Source organism: Chamaea fasciata, unplaced genomic scaffold (assembly GCF_029207755.1).
Source record: "Chamaea fasciata isolate MVZ Bird 193981 ecotype frontalis unplaced genomic scaffold, bChaFas1.0.hap1 SCAF_1, whole genome shotgun sequence".
Classification (NCBI taxonomy): Eukaryota; Metazoa; Chordata; class Aves; order Passeriformes; family Sylviidae; genus Chamaea; species Chamaea fasciata.
In genome coordinates, this window is record NW_027094086.1 from 8,535,119 (window position 1) to 8,552,211 (window position 17,093).

Sequence of the window (17,093 nt, forward strand, 5' to 3'; positions counted from 1 at the left end):
GAGGGAAAACAGCCTTTCTTCCACCCAGCTCTGCAATGACAGAAGTGTGGTTTTTGAGGGACCTGGGATTGTCTGGTCCAAAGCCTGTGGTGGGTCCAGAAACCACCTCCAGCAGCTCCCTTTGCATCTGTTGTCCTTCCTGGTGTGTGAAACAGAGGAAGGACTGCTCAGATCATAAATCCCTCAGGAATGGAACAGGAGCAGATAGAGTAGGTGGCAAATCTGCTTCTGAGTCTGGAAGGGCTCTTGGGTGTTTTGGCATCTCTTCAGGAGATACCAGGAAAACTCCCCCATCTGGAGGAGGAGAACCTCCCATGAAAACAACTAGCAACCTGTAAGGCTTCGGATTTTATTTTATTATATTATTTTATTTTATTTTATTTTATTTTATTTTTCATTTTATAGGCTATTTTAATTTATCATTTATTTAATTTTATTGCATTTCATTTTATTTTTAGACCCTTTCTATCCTCCCAAGGGGTAGCTATGCGAACGCACAGCCCTGAAGGCAGGTTTTTACACGAGAGCAGCGCTCAGAGGTGATGTTTCTAGTGCGCTGAGGAAGAAATCCGAGGGCACCGAAAGTGTAAGGCACACACAAAACCTTGTCTCTTCCCTTCTTCCTTACAACCAGGAAACTGAAAGGAAAAGGGTGAGGGGCTGTTGATGACATCCCGTCAGGTTTTAGGTCCGAAGACCGGACCAGGGTGCGGGTTCACATGGCAAAGGGGACAGGGCAGTTCTTGCGTTCCGCGGGTCGGGGCGGACCCCTCGGCTCCGCAGCCGGGCTCGGGATCCGCGCCGCTCCCTGCAGGAGCCCTGCGGGAGGGGACAGGAGCAGCATCGCCCGCGACAGACCCGCGCTAAAGGCGCTCGCCGGCGGGCCTGGGGTTGCCCGGCCGTGCTGCCCCCAGCCCCGGTCGGCGGGCGGAGGCTCCGGCTCGGCTCGGAGCGATCCGCAGCGGCAGCCAGCGCCTCCAGCCGCCCACTCGCCGCCTCTCCCGGCATCCTTCATCCCCATCCTCCGCTCCTTCCTGCTTCGGCAGTGGAAGCAGCCCCCCGCCGGGGGCCGGGAATGCCCTCCCCTCCTCTCCCTCCCTCCAGCCGCAGCGGGGGAGGGGGGCTGTGATGCTGCAGGGGGATCCCCGGGAGCCGAGCGGGGTCTCCCCTTCCGCCGGCTGCCGGGATCTCCCCGCTCGGCGCCGGCGGCCCCAGCGGCGGCTGCTGAGGGGTGGCAGCCGGCAGGTGGGGGGACAAGGGGGAGGGCAGTGCCGTGACGGGGGGTCGGTGCCGGTGTCCCCCACACCGTGGATGACTCGACAGCCGGGGCTGGGGGAGCGGGGGGCGGGCGCCCGGCTATTTGCTGGCTGCATACAATGGGCCACTCCCTAACGTGAGGGCTGGGGGGAGGCAGGAGCTGGGAGGAGGAGGAGGAGGAGGAAGAGGAGGCGAGGGGGGGGGGGGAGGAAGGGGCTCGGGCATCGGGCTGGTAAATAAACTCCGCGATGATTCCCCTCCCTCGCGCCGGCCCAGGTGCGCGCCGCGCTCCTGCCCGCCCGCTGCCCGCCGGCGGGGGTGACCTGACGGGGATGTGACCGCCTCCCCCTGCCCACCGCTTCTTACCCCCTCCCTCCATATATATATATATATATATATATACATACATACATACATACATCCACAGATGAATATATATATATAAATATAGAGAAGTCGTTTTGGGGGGAGGGGCGGGGAGCTCGGATCATGGCCCTGGGGCTCCCGGGGCTGCCGCCGCCGATCTGCAGCTCGCCTCCGGGGCCCGCCGGCGACCATGGGGCTGAAGGCGCGGCGCGGCGCGGCGGGCGGTAGCGCGGCCGGCGGGGCGGCGGCGGCGGCGGGGCGGCGAGCGGCGGCCGGCGGCGACCCCGAGCAGGGCTCGCTGGCCCTGGGCACCGGCGGCGACCGCGACGGGACGCTGCTGCTGGAGGGCGGCGGGAAGGAGGAGGGAGGCAAGCGGAGCCCGCCGGGACTGGGGCTGCTGGCGAAGACCCCCCTGAGCCGCCCGGTGAAGCGGAACCACGCCAGGTACCGCCGCATCCAAACTTTGATCTACGACGCCCTGGAACGACCCCGCGGCTGGGCGCTGCTCTATCACGCCTTCGTGTGAGTACGCGGAGCGCGGAGCGGGGCTCCCGAGGGCGCGTCCGGGGCTGCCCCGGGGGGCTGCGCCCGGGGCCCCCGTTTTGCTTTATCATTCTCGGTGTAAGGCGCTCCGGGGGCTCGCTCCGGCGCCGGCTGCGTGTGGAGCAAGGGTCTGATACGGGGTGCACTGCTGAGCGGCTTTATTTCTCTTATGTCGTCGGGTTTTCCAAAAGGAGCAGCTGCTTTTAACTCTGTGTTTCTGTCTTGCCCGTACCTCCACGTTGCCTTGAAGTGGCATTCCCGAGCCTGTGTATCTGAGGCACTGGAAGAGGGATGCCAGAAAGACCAAGCTCTGAGCGGTTTTAAGGCTCGAAGTGCTTCAGGGGAACGCGGCCAGTTCAGCGCAGCCTGGAGCGTGAGGTTCAGCTCGCTGCTACAGACCGCGAGTGAACCCATTCCTTCCGTATCTAAAAGCGTCAAATGCAAACCATCGGGTTTCGGTCCGATAAGCATCGCCCCGCAGTGCATGAAACCCGAGCATTGCAGCGCTGTCAGCCAGAAAGTTACTCTGACCACAAGTGAACCGAGAGGAAATAAACTCGTTTTATGGCCCATAGGTGACAAGTCAAGAGAATGACAAGTGGTTTGCATTCCTAAAAATTCTTGTTGCCTTAAGTTTTTGTAAAGAGTATCCAAAAGATCATTCTGCGAACATCACAGATTGGAGTTGGCAGAGTTGTATTAAAATTAATGTGTGTTTTAGTGTTGTGAATGTGTTTGAAAACCCAGGGGTTTATCAGTAATCGTGGTGGTACTGTTTTTCTTTGGCACTATAAGGTGTGCAGAGCTCTGTGTGACAGAGGATTTAAGCAGTGATTTTTGAAATTGGTTTATTTGCCAAAGACAAACAAAGCTCTCTAGGCTGCATGGTTTGTGAGCCTGAAGCTGGATCTCAGGAAGTCCTGATCAGTGGCGTAGTCCTTGCACCTGCAAGTAAACAACTTGAATGTAGGGCTGTGATTTTACTTTCAGGCATGCTGTTATTGATTTTTGCAGTGATTTAGACCTGAGCAAGAATTAAAAGGCAACCTTCACTACTAGAGTGGTGCCTGCGCACCACTTAGCCATTGCCAGTCCCCTCTTTTCAGTGTTTATTCGTAAAGTACACCTTGGGACTCAGGTCCTGTTTTCCAGCTTAAAATCTGAAACAGGATGCTGTGACACTTTTTTTGGTTCTTTCACCTCTTTTTGCCATAGGAAAACTTGTGTTAGCAGGCAGGGAGTGACAGTGCTTGAAGTGTGTTTTGCTGGGAAGGCTCTTAGGTCTGGAGCTTGCTGTTAAGTTGTGTTCAGTATTGCATAATGCTGCTTCTGGCTGGGGAGAGTCACGGCTGGACAGGGGCGCACCCCTTTCATCCTGCCTAGGCCAACCCACACACATCAGTGAGACTTTAGCACACAGCAGAGCATTCCAAGCAGTTTGCACCCCTCTGTGGCAGCTGGGTCAAATCTGTGTCCAGGCTCATGTCTGGGTATAAACAATAGGACAGTCTACTCACCTGGAGAGACTCAGGTGAGCTGAGAGAGTCACAATTATTTGCAGTGGTGTAAGAATTTCCAAGTTACAGCATTCATTTTAGATAACTCCCTAGATGTGTGCTTGACCTTAAGATACTTATGCAATATGGGTCACAGAATGGGTAAAATATCACGACGTTTGTAAGGTTTGATCCTTCTTAGGAGTCGACCTGACACTGTGTGGTCAACTCCTCTTTGATGCCTACACAGTCCTGCAAAACTGAAATGTCAGTCTGACTCACAAAAGTCAGTAAAAGTCTTGTGAAAACCATCAGTGCCAAATTCAATATTAATGAAAATGAAACAAAACAAAACACTTCTATAAGTCCTTATCCTTAAAGGAAGTAAAACGCACAAGTCTGTCAGCCCAGCATAGATACTCTATCCCTTCCCAGGATATCCAGAGCATCTCGCTGTTGGCCAAGTTGACCCCGCTGAGTTTTTGTTCAGTCTCAGCTCTTTCTGAACTCAGTTGAAGCTGTGGGGTCTTACCTCACTGTAGGATGCAACCCTACAAAAGGAATCTGCTGAGGTGGAAGAGTGTGCAGATCTGTCTGACAGGCTTCAGAGCTTGTTCCTGCCACTGGAGAAGGAAGACCTGCTCGAGAGCAGGAGCTGTGGGGAAGCAGCCTCTAAGTTGATACCCAAAGTCTTTATTCTTGCTTTCAAATGAATTGTCTTTTAATCTTTTTTCCTTCTTTAAAGGAGTCTCTCTCATTTGGAGGTGCTGCTGTGACACGGTGTAGTTCCATCCCAGCAGTCTCCCAGTGCTTCTTTTCACATTAGAACAGTTTACATTTTCTTTTGGAAGGTGAGAGATTGCCAGTCTTCCCATAAAATCTAAATCTTTGATCCTGTTTTAATTTTCAAGGAAAGTCCCATTTATGTTGTCTTAATGGCATGTTACTCTTTGTCTCATCTTCTGAGTAACTTTGCAGTAAGTGCCTTGCACCCAAAATTAACCAGTAAGATTGTTGCTGTCAAATACAAATAACTAGAGAATAAACAGCAAGAGGGATTGCATGGCTGGGTATGATGAAATCCTTATAGATCCAAGCATTCAGAGGTGTTTAACGAAGAGATGATGCAAAGCACTCCAATATGGTGTATATCCCAGGGTTTGGGAGGCAGGTTGATAGAAGAGGGTTGCAACTTTTCACGACACGCTGAGGGTGTTGTGTGAGGGGCAGGAAGGAGCTTTGACAAGGTCTTTGTGAAAGTTTTGGATGCCACAACTTTTGAATGGGTGGTACAGATGGGATCTTGTTAAATCCTACAGAGATGCACATATGGCTGTAAAGGGGTCACGATCCTGTGTGGGTCTCACTGCTGTAGTGTGCACATAAACAAGGTTCCAGCGCTGCCTCTTGTAAACGCTCGCTTTAGTTGGCGTTGGGTGTTCTGAAATGATTCAGTCTAATGAAGTAATTCAAGGAGAACTCATAAACAGGATCAGGCCCTGCCAAGCCTTAGGGACAGAGATGCAGTTGAAAAAGGGAGCAATTCCTGACAGCAATTTTAGCATTCAGCTTTCACTGGCAGTAATTAAGAGAAAGTGTTGTGAGATACTTTCCTTGTGATTCTTCCTTCTTTGTTCTGCACAAGCGAGTTTGTCCAAGCCTGTCCTTGGGGATTTGGTCCCTAAAGAAGCTGGCTCTGTTTCCTTCACCATCTGAAAACATTTGTTCTCTGGTAGCTATACTAGACAAAAAAATTATCTATCACCCATGATGGGTCACCAGGGTTCATTGCATTCTTGGCAATATGGCAATGTCTTAGGGGTCCTACTTGATAAGAAAAAATTGTTTTTCCCATGAAAAATTTCATGTCTGTAAACCTAAACTCTAGTTGAACATTTTCAGAATAGAATAAAATAACCTAAGATTTTGAGATACTATTGAGATATTTCATTTGAAAATGTCTCTTGGGGGTTGCAGGTCAGGCTACAACCTAGTCCTGTTCTTTTCTGAACTCATGCCACTGTAGGTACAGCTGATGTTCCCATGATGTTCTGTATTTCCCTTTGTGTTAGGCAGTGCAATATATTATAGGAAACCCCTGCAGTTGTGCCTCATGGAATGTGTGCTGTGGCCAGGGAGACAGACTCAAGACCTGTCCGCCTCCACAAACCATCCAAATGCTTAATTTATGTACAAAAGGATTAATGAGTGAATGAAAAACTGAAGCAAGTAAGATTTCTATTTTTCCAGTGGTTTTTTAGTTGTAAGCACAAAATATTTTCGTGGATAAAGGATATAGTCCAGAAAGGTAGCATAATACAAATTGTTTGGAATTGCAATTTGTGGAAAATTTTTAACCTGACTTAAAGAGAGGATGAAGGAGAGGTAACTAGGAGATATTCTCATTTTCATATCATCTTCTGAGACAACTACAGCCTTTACTTTCATGGAAAAATAAGACTAGGAAAGGGCTTGGGATTAAATATTTCTTTCTGGTGAACTGTGCAATATCACCTACACTCTGCTGGTGCAGATCACCACGATGCATCTGCTGCTGTGAGGGGAAAGTCGTGGGGAACATTAGAGAACCTTTCTCTATTTGCTACACAATCTTCTTTCACTACTGCTTAATACCTGGAATAAAAAGAGGAGGCAGAGTCATGCGATCTATCAAATCAGCAGCATTTCTGGGAAGCACCGGCAAGCACCTCCTTCATGACTGATTGTAGGTGGGTTGTTTGCAGAAAAGAGTGTCATGGGATTTGGGGAGCAGGTTGAAGGTCTGGAGGCTTTCCATTATTTTCCTCTTTGCCCTTCAGGAGATGCCCCATAAGATGTGCTCACACCCCAGTCTCTGTGAGCCATCTGGATGGAGATGGGAGAAGGTTTGAGGTAAAAAGAGGGACAAATATGAATCCTTTCTTGGCTTGTTTGGCAGGGACTTGTAATTTAAGTGAGTCCCTAGAGCAGCAGAGCAAGCCTGGTCCATTAGCAAGTGCCCTTTGCTTATGTGTGTGCCAATATGAGTTCTGCTTTAATTATTTATGCTAATTCATCATAATGCATGGTTAAATATTCTGCAGTATACTTTGTAAAAACTAATGAAGTCTTAGTCATTGGAGACCTTACCACACACCTCTGCTCTCACTGGGACTGCGTGTGGTTTGGGGGGATGCGACTGCAGGTCAGCTGCTGGGATCAGCTGGCACAACAAGAAAGCTGAGATATGCTGCGGGAAATGAGAAGGGGCAGCACAGCCTGGGGAAGCCACTGCCTGGGTAATGAGTGGCTGGTGATCCCCAGCTGCAGCTCTGGAGTCCCTTCAGCAGCTCACAGTTGCCCAATGCTTGTTTGAACATCCAAACTTCCTTTGAAATTATGGACCAGGCCCTTTGGTGCAAACAGGTGTTCACCTGCAGCCTCAAATCTTTGTGCTTGGGCATCAGTGCTGAGAGCAAGTCCCACTCCACAGTGGGTACCCCTAGGTGTGGTTGGTTTGCCCTGCATTCCATGTTGCCATGACTACGCTGCCACTTGCCAAGTTTAGGTGCTGCTCATGCCTGCTCCATGCCTCGTGGGAGCTGCAGGCATGGGGCTGCATGGTGCACAGGGTGTGCCTCAGTGTCCCCCAGACCCCTGGGGCTGCAGGTCCCTGAGCACTCTGCTGCAAGTTCAGTCCCCAGCTCAGACCAGCCTCATCTGGGTGGGCATGGGAATCCACAGAGGTCAGTGATGTGCGAGGGAGAGCTCGGCATGTTGGGGGGCAGCAGCACTGCAAGAGCCAGCAAACACTCAGCAGTTGTTCTTTCAGTGCAAATGGAAGTTATAGCCCATGGTGTTAGGTCTATGAAACTAAACAGTCCCAAATTTAATCAGTTTGACAAGCAATAATATAGCAAAGCCACCACAGCAGCCAGCAAATCACATTTTTCTTCTCTTTTGAGGGACTTGGTGTGAGGAACAGCAGCGTGTCAGTGTCACCCCAGCAGTTCTGGAGACTGTCAGTGGGAAAGCCCAGGACTAGATTTATCTCAGTATCTCCAGCCTGGACTCTGGTCAGAGGTATCACTCTTCGTAGAAAGGCATCCCAGCCTCTTCACATGCCTCTATTTGCTCCTTGTTGCACACAGTGGATCATGATGGGGCACAGCAGGGTCTGCACACTTCTGGGACAGCTGCTGGGTGAAGAGAACACCTGACCTTGACTTCTTGTTTTAATCTAATAGGGAGATTAAGGAAATGGTACAAAAATGAGCAGGGAGAGTCTTTCGACGCTTGTTTTGCTCATTTTGCTGTAAAATGTAGGCACACTCAAATTTGATAGAAAAAATAGTAACTAAAGACAATGTGTCTTAACAGCTCGATTAAAAAAAAATGCATATAATGCCAGTCATTTATCACTGTGTGCTTTTTTGTGTACAGGTGAACATGAAGGTGCCCCAACCATTCCTACTTCTCCCAAAGATCACCTCAGAATCCACTCAACCAGCATATTTCTTTTTTTTTGGTAGTCCTCGTCTTCAAATATCACTTGATTGAATAATTTTTACTTGTAGCTTACCCAACATAAAAACCTGTGCATGTATGAAGAACATAATTCTGTATGTCTTGACTGTCAAAAAGTCCTATGTGGCATTGAAATGCATGTGGAAGATCAGACAATGGCATGCATATTCAAGGACAAGGTCTGAACTTGAGGAATTTGATTTAATAGCTGGAAGAAACATTCTGATCAAAAATGATCAAGTGAACATTAAGATAATTTATATGTTGTTTACAAACATAAAAGACTGATGACCTTAGACACAGTCAGGTGCCTGGGTACTACCGTGATCAGCCTTGCATGGTATAAATAAATTATAATGTTTATTCTTATATTTAATAACATTATATTCCGTTTTTGTATCTAGGAATGCCATACTCTCTTGTGCATGAAACTACAGAAAGAATGGAGCCATGCATCAGCTATTGCTTCTGGCAGATACTGTATTAAATGGGATAACTAAAATATTAATAGCTTTACAGGGAATAAGCTCCACAAGAGCTGTTAAGTGTATGCTGCCTTCTGTCTTAGGATGGTAGCTAAGAAACTTAGCATTTTCTGTGGAGAAAGGGACATGCCCCAAGATATTTAGGTTTTGGTAACCTACTTGAAAAAACGCACTTTTAGAGAACTTCCAGTCTGGAAATCTGTAAATTGCCTTCCCCAGTCTTAAGTGAGCAAATTGCACGTACGTGTGTTTAACTTGGAGCCAGTGAAAGGGCCCACTGAGGTCAGGAGGAACCTATCCAAGGCAACACTGAGGTAATCCAAAGCACGAGAGTGTGAGTGGGATTTGGTGGAAAGCAGCATGAAGTATCATCATGTTCTTCTGTACAACCAGCTCATTGTTCTACTCAGGCCTGGTGGGATCCTTCTAAGCTCAAGTTCTTCACAGGATCCATCACAAATCTTCAGCCTTTCCATAGCTGAATAACCACTTCTGCTTGTAGTCACCACGATACGACCTTCTTCTCCTTGGTGGTGTAAACCATGCAGAGGTGAAGGTGCAATATCTCTAACTCTGCTAAATCTCAGTCTGGAGAGATGCTGAGACCCTGACATGAAATGCATCCAGTGTTTCTTGAGAGGGCATTTGCTCTCACTCTTCTCTCCCTCATGATTAATTTTGCTAAAGTCTTTCCCACTTTGATTTTTCTCAGTTGCTGGTCTATGGTGGTGGAGCCACAGAGATCCATTGTATGGCAGTGACAGAGGAGGAATCCTCATCCTCTCTGGGTTGCTGTTGTCTTTTACTTCCTTTGGCTTTCCACACTTTATTTCATTTCATGGATACTTGGATCTCACTTGTCCCTGTGTCTTCAGAGCTGTGGCTGAGAGCTGCATGAATGTGTTTTGCATTCCTTTGGCAGCCCATGTTAGTTTGTGATTGTCATGTTGACTTTCCAGTGGTGCTTTTTTTAATCTCAAGTGCTTTTATATTTATTTTATTATGTCCTCAGTAGTGTTTGGATCACCTTCTACATTAGTACCTCACAATTTTGACAACATTCAATTCAGTTATTTTTCTAGATTATTACGGAAACACTTACTATGGCCAGAACTAACAAACACCATTTAGCATTTCACAGAACAACTTCCCTGCTTCCTGTTTAATACAATGTAATTTATTAGGGCTTTATTTATAGCTCTGGATCCAGTTTTAATGTCATATAATTTTTCCCAGTCATCTGAATTAATACTAAACCAAAGATTTTATGAGATTTTGCACCTGTGTCAAAACTGCAAATATTTCCTCATTTCTTTTTGTTCAAACCTGAGTTTCAAGCTATGTTTATTTAGTTCTGTGATGTGCATTTAATAGTTATCTCTCCATCTCAGATTTTTGATGCTTTTGACATGGTGTGTATCTCAAACGACAAACTAATTAATTGTTCCTGGTGCCATCCACCACTGGAGTAGAAATAAAGCAATGCTGAAAGCTTAAATATCCCAAACCATCTAGGTCTTAGTTCTTCTATGTTTTATAGGAGCCATTAGAGTTGGGCTATACCTTACTTTAGGTCAACAACAGAGATATTAATCATAAACCGGAAGACTCTTTACAGGACAGTCTCCATGGTCTCTCAAATTTTCTGCTTTCAGTGGGGTTGGAGGAGGAGCAAGTGCAGCTGTTGAGAGACTGATAGTGAAATCCCCAAAGCACCTGGTGGGGAGCTGCCCACCAATTCTCAGCAGTGCAGCATCAGCTCTGCTTATCTTTGCTCCCCTCACGCCTCTCCATGCAGGCTCAGAGTGTTTATGAGGAGGGATTACACCCTGAGGAGGGAATGTCAAGAGCAGCTGATTGAAATTGCAGGGGAATTAGTTTAGGAAGGTAATTACACGAACTGGAATTTGCTCTTCTACCTTTGCTAACACTGTTGCTCCTGTGAGATGTGCTGGGAGAATTTCAATGCACACAGCTGAGGCTGTCTGATCACACCTCAGACACCTTCTGTGCCCTGGCACCACACACAGCCCAGGACCGTCCTTGCTCTGCAGCTCTGACAGCAGCTTTGCTCATGCCCAGAGCAGTCATTAGCCATGTCTTGGCTAATTGTCAAAGCTGTGCCAGAGATGATCCCAAGCAGTGACACACACTGACTGATAGCACAACACTGCTGGGTGGTGGTTTTGTTCTGAGGTGACAGAAGGACTGAGCACAGACCAAGTGCTGCCACAGACCTGGGACTGCTCGCAGAAGGAGTCTGAGTGTTGCTCCCTGCTCTGGAGGCAAGTGAGGTCAGTGATGTGGACACCAGTCATGCCAGCTGGCCTCAAGGACAGAGAGCTGGCATGAGCATCTTTGGGTTAATAAAACAGACATAATCCTTATAGGTGAGATCTTACCACTTTGAGGTTATCCTCCTGGGTTATGCAAAAAGCCATCTTTTGGGATAGAATCTTAGAATAATTTAAGTTGGAAGTGACCTTAAAAGGTCTAGTCCAACCTCGCTGCTGTGGGTAGGTGCACTTCCAATTTCAGCAGGTTGCTCAAAGCCCCATCCAACGTGGCCTTGAGTGTTTCTGGGGATGGGGCATCCACCACCTCTCTGGGCAACCTGTGCCAGTGTTTTATCATCGTCATTATAAAAAAAAAAAAATCTTCCTGATATTTAATCTAAGTTGATGCTCTTAGTTTCAAAGCATTACGCCTGGGATAAGGCCTTTCACTTAAAGAAAGGCCCAAGAAATCCTACCCCACTGAAATAATACAGGTTTCACCCTAGGTGTGTGTTCAATAACATATTTTACATTCTGCATCTTTTCTCCTTCCTGTTCATGGGACTTTGCCATAGCTTTTTGCCTTTTCTGTTTCAATACTGCTTGTGCTGATCAAACTCCTATGGAGGTTTCAACACTTCATCCCCACATCTTGGCATATTAAGAAAAAAATACATTTTTGTGATAGAAATCCAGGAGGAAGAGCTCAGTGATCATTCATTACCAAACTTCTTGTGTAAAATGTGAAGATATTCCTGGTTGTATGGCTGCTGATATTTGGCTATTTCTCCTGATTGGGTATCACTCATTATTGTAGATGTTGCTCCAGTACCTTGTCAGGTCCGGGGTGCAGAGGTGGGATCTGGCTCATGACAGTTCCTGCTCTCAGAATATGGTGCTATCACATAGTGCAGTGTCAAATACACAACTCTTTTTAATATTAAATTACTTCCACAAACTGCATTTCCTTGCTCTTCCTAGGGCTCGAGTGTCAGTCTTTCCACAATGGGACCCATCCATCTAGCACATTATCTGAGGTAGCTGTCTGGAATTCTTTTACAGCTGCTGAAGAAAAACAGGTAATGGAACATTCTGGAGTGCAATTAATCTCATTCTAAAGACAATTTTAAAATGGGTGAGATTAATCACTTCTTGCAGCACCTGAAACTCTTCCCTGACTACAAAGGAGACCTCATGGAACTAATTTAAATTTAGGTATTTGCACTGGAAACACCTGAGGAATGGGAAACTTTCTGCCTGACCTGAGGGGCAAGGATCAAAGTCACATTAGGATGGCTAAATGTAAATATGTTCAAGTACAGTTCTGTGTGTGCAGTAGGTATTTAGTTTCTCTTTATAGACAGTGGAGATTCAGTCAATACAATCAATAGATTTTAGGGTGGAATTCATCCAACCAGATGTGAGGGTCTGCTTTATATGGAGATCAATCACAGCTTCAGCTCCACTGAGCAGCTCTCCCTTGTCTATAGCAGCAGCTGATCTTTGGTAAATGTCTGCAGTAAATGCCACGTTCAGACAAATGAGTTGTACTTCTGAAGGCAAGAGGAATGTGATTCTTATTATTACGTAGACTTTTATTAATATTAGGCTCAATTCTAATTAATTCTCTTTTTTCAAGAGCTTTATATATGTTACTACTTATTATCCCAGACCATGACAAGCCTAGAGTCATCCCTGACATTATGCCAAAGAAAATACTATTTCAGTAGTTTAAGATCTTTCTATAGTTGGGATTCTCGAGTTTAGCTTTGCACCTTCCTTTTGTTCTCTGTTTTGCCTTGGGCTTTATCTCCGTGAGCCCTCACATAAATTTGCTTTTGATTTATGATGGTAATTGCAGTTGATCTTGAGGTCACATTCAAACAAAGGCATAACTACCTGTTGTACTGGGCTTCAAATCTAAGGCTGTGATGGTTTTCCCTTTGTCTTTTGTATTTACCTGGGCGCAGGAGCTACTCTGCTGGAAGTTTGCCAGCATCAGTCCTCCTTCTTCCTGTTCCTGAATTTCTGTCCATTTGTGTTACTCCTCTTCACTACATCACTTAAAATTACCCCCTCAAGTCAATGAACAGACATCACTGTTTTCTAGGTGTCTTTTAGGGATCAGAAAACATTTTGAGGGTGGCCTGAACATTATCCTCCTAAAGCCTGTAACAAGTGTAGAAGGTCAATTCAAATGACCTGGTGTGAATGAGGGTGGTCATGAGGGTCATTTGTGGGCCCAGACAGTTTTTTTAAGTGCTACCGTTTTCTGTATAAAATTGGAGACTGCAGAGACATAAGCACCATTCAGTATTTTCAAGGGCGTGCTCACTTTCATATACCAGCTGAAGCAGGAAACCAGCATATCTGAACCTGATGCTGAAAATCATTGGAAAACTGTATGAAATCTGGATGCATGCAAATGCCCTGACATAAAGATGTGTATTTGGGTGGTGGTGTATTTCTTTAACAGCTGCTAGTTTGTGTTTTACTTGTTTTGCACAAATACTGAGCCAGCAACCTCTTTTAGACATGTCAGTGCAAATGTAGAGTAAATCTATTACAGTCAGAACAATTGGATTTGGCTGCTGCACCACAAGCTTGTTTTGGACCCAATACAAAATCTTTTTATTTTTATGGATATTCTACTAGTACCAGAGGCCAGGATCAAGGTCTTGCACACAACACACTTGTCTTCCCAGTAGTGTAAGACAGCTTGAGGGGTGAGGTAAAGAGGAGAGGTGGAGATCCCCATGCAGAATAACAAGGGAGCACCAACCTATCCCAGAGCTGCCAGTATTCACCCCATGGTGGTCATGGCCTGCTTCCTTCATGTTGGGAGCTGGTTTATCCAGACATGGAGGCTTTCCTTCCCTCCTTGCTCCTCAAAGATGGGAGAATTTTTTTCCTCCCTCATAAATCCAGTTAATTGGGTAACAAATCCAGTGCAGATAAGCTGGGGAAGTTGTGCAAGTGGAGGGCTGTCTTTCTGCACATTTCTTGGTGTAGGTTGTGTCTGACATTGGGGCTGTAGGAGTGAGCTGCCAAGTGCAACCATAAAACCATTTAATTTAGAAGGTTTTAGAGGTCTCCAGTCCAGTCCACAGAGCAAGGTTAAGTTCAAACTCACATCAGGTTGCTTGGGGCTGTATCCAAACCTGAATTTTGTATATCTCCAAGATTTGAACTCCATTATATTGCTTGGAACAAATTTGGTTGCCTTTTGCGGAGTATGTTGTTTAATGTGTTTCACATAATGTGCAGACTCCTGGGCCCAGAGTCACGGAGAGTTTTCTTCCTTCCCACTCTATTTAATCCTCAGTGTATACAGACAATAGTGAGGTGTAACATCTAGACAGAGATGCTGGGCAGGTGAGCCCACTGCGGAGCAAACAATATTCATATTTAGCAACAAAGGCAGTTGTGTGTCTCTAGGCTAACTCAAACCAGTGTTGTCTGTGTTTGGAATACTGACACTGGGAAATGCTAGGTATAGTTTTCATTAATCATTAGGACTCATTGAAGGTAGGAAATCTCTCCCAATGACTTTTTTTCTTCTTTTCCTTTAATGGGTGTTGTAATTTTACTATTTCCACCAATTTTTCATCGTTCAGAAGACTCATTTCAGTCTCAACTCTACAACTCCTTCTTACTTTCCCGTCTCTTTCTTCCTGTCCCTCACTCAATTCCATCTTCTCTCTTTTCCTTGGTGGCAGTCATCACCTCACTACTGAAGAGCAGCACCAACCACTGGATCCAGCTCTGCCTTTCCTGCATTGTCCCACATGACTGGGACAGCGGGGTTGAGTCTTACTTAAACTCCCTCCACCCAAGTGCTGATAGCAGGTTGATGGAGCTGACATGTCAAGTTGTATCTTACTCATACATAGCTGTATTTACTTTTTTAATCTTTTCTACCCCTTTTTTCTTAAGTTATTTGATTTTGACGTTGGGTTCACCTATGTCAATATTAAAACTGTGCCTCTATTCCCCCAGAGTACGGACTCATCAAGAATTACTTTATCTATATGGAGCATGGTAGTTTAGGTGCAAGAATTATCTCTGAATCACCTAGTGTTTCAACACCATTAGTGTTTCTTGTTTGGTTGCACAGCTCTCTGATGCCAGGGAATATGGCATCCAGGGGTAAGGTCCTTCCAGTGGGCCACCTGGGACTTTAGCAAGGCTTTTTGAGTCCCTATGCAAACAAATCCTTGTAGGAGAAGCTTGTAGAGCTGTTGAGATTCAGGGCCCACACACCTGTGAGTCACAGTTCCTGATCACTCTTTGCCCAGGGGAGGTAATGGTGTTGGGAAAGAGTGATTTATTGATGACCTGTGGAGGTAACAGCTTCCTTGTGGTGATTCAGCTGTTCTCTCAAGAAAGAGGGAATAAGAAGTGGAAGTGGACACTCATTTCTCTTCCCAGAAAGGATACAAATGGAACTAATACCTGTCCCTGATCTCAGTGGCAGGAAGAAGTGGCTTAGGAGCTCAGCCTGATCCATGACCTGCATATTACTTCATGCACAGCCTATATCACAGCTGCAGCTGTTGCTCCCAGAGTCAAGATGATAATCCCATGTCCTGGTGTGCAGCTCCACTTGCTGCCAGTGTTGGTAACCAGGAAATTAAAGATGGAAGCTCTTGGTGTGACAGTAAGCGGACAGCAACTTTCTGTAGCAATTGTACACATAACCAGGGCTGAATGCCTGAGTCACCACATTCCCCAGCAAATGGGATGAAAAAGAACATTGCTCCCAGAGACCAAAGAAGGACATAATCACCTCCAAAGCAACATTTTGTTGGACACCATAGGGAAAATCTGCTGTTACAGAATAATACCTTGTAGTTTTCTGGAAACAGTAACTCTAAAGAAAACATTAGGATGAATGAAGAAAAGAGATTTCGAGCAGATGGAAATCTGTCTTCATTGGCAATGCTTGTTTTCACTTGCTCTATCATGAGTTAATTTCCCAGCAACTTGAAGTAGATAATGTGTTTATTAGCATTAATCTGAGATTTTCATCAGTGTTTGTTCCAAGCTATGAAGATGTAGTTTCTGTTTTACTAGAGGGCTTTTTAATTGCATAAATGATGATATAGCACGACTGGAAGGTGATGCAAGATAAATTCAGGCTATCCATAAGGTCTAATAGCAGATTGGATATCTGCTGAAAGAATTAGCACAAGAAATCTTCAATTTTCCACTTGTCATTTTTAAACCAAACTTGGAGAATTTTCTAGAAGACAGCTGTAGACGGTATCTTAGCTGCAAAATACGGGCTAAATCAATGATTTTGTATATTTCTGGCTGGTGATTAAAGAGGACTGCAAGATATAGCCAGAAATATTTTGGGTTTAGGGGTTGTTGTTTTCTTTTTGTTTGGTTGGTTGGTTGGTTGGTTGGTTGGTTGGTTGGTTGTTTTTTTTTGGTTTTTGGGGTTTTTTTGTTTGGTTTTTTTTGGTTTTTTGGGTTTTTTTTTTTTTTTAATTTAGCAACAGATAAGCAAATGAGCAATGAATTAACTCAGGAAAAGGAGTTTTACTTGTACCTTAATGATATTGTTAACATCATACTGTAACATAACAGAAGTAGTAGCAGTTACAGTAATTGTGCTGGGCTGCTTAAGAAAAAATGTAGATGTCTTCCCTATAAATGTCTAACTTTGTAATTTCGATCTCCTCAGATGCTGGTATAAACCACAGCTACAGGAGCATTGCTGATCTTGAGCTCATTCTGAAGTAAATGAGGCAGTGATTTATCACACCCCGATTACCGATGATTGTACCAAATAAAGGTATCCCTTGACTGTTAGAGGAGCTTCAATACATGGCTTAGATGTAGAAATCTACCTAACAAACACTGAGGTGAATCTCATCCTAATAACATTGTTGAAGGCCTTGTGGGGATAATAACTTTGTGAAGTACTCTGGACATGAGGATAAAACAAGCCAACCTTTTTGCCCTTGAGGTGCCTACACCACATGCTAAAATCTCATACAGTCTAAAGACTGAAGCACCTTTCTCAAAGCATGTGAACACATGAACCAAGATCACCAACTTTCTGCAGTGCTGAATTCTGATTCAGTCGTGTACCTAAATCTTTTTGTGATGCCCTTTAGGCTCACCTTATGGTGACCTCTTCTGGTGACCCCCCC

At 45.5% G+C, this 17,093-nt stretch overlaps 1 protein-coding gene across 3 annotated transcripts in view; it reads left to right on the forward strand.

The window, feature by feature from the left end:
• Nucleotides 1-1,813: 1,813 nt before the first annotated feature.
• Nucleotides 1,814-17,093, forward strand: part of KCNQ3 (potassium voltage-gated channel subfamily Q member 3) — a 193,607-nt gene continuing 178,327 nt past the window's right edge. For all 3 annotated transcript variants that reach the window (XM_066175786.1, XM_066175777.1, XM_066175795.1), the window contains exon 1: nucleotides 1,814-2,145. In XM_066175786.1, the coding sequence (XP_066031883.1) occupies nucleotides 1,814-2,145 (332 nt within the window). The remainder of the gene's footprint in view (nucleotides 2,146-17,093) is intronic.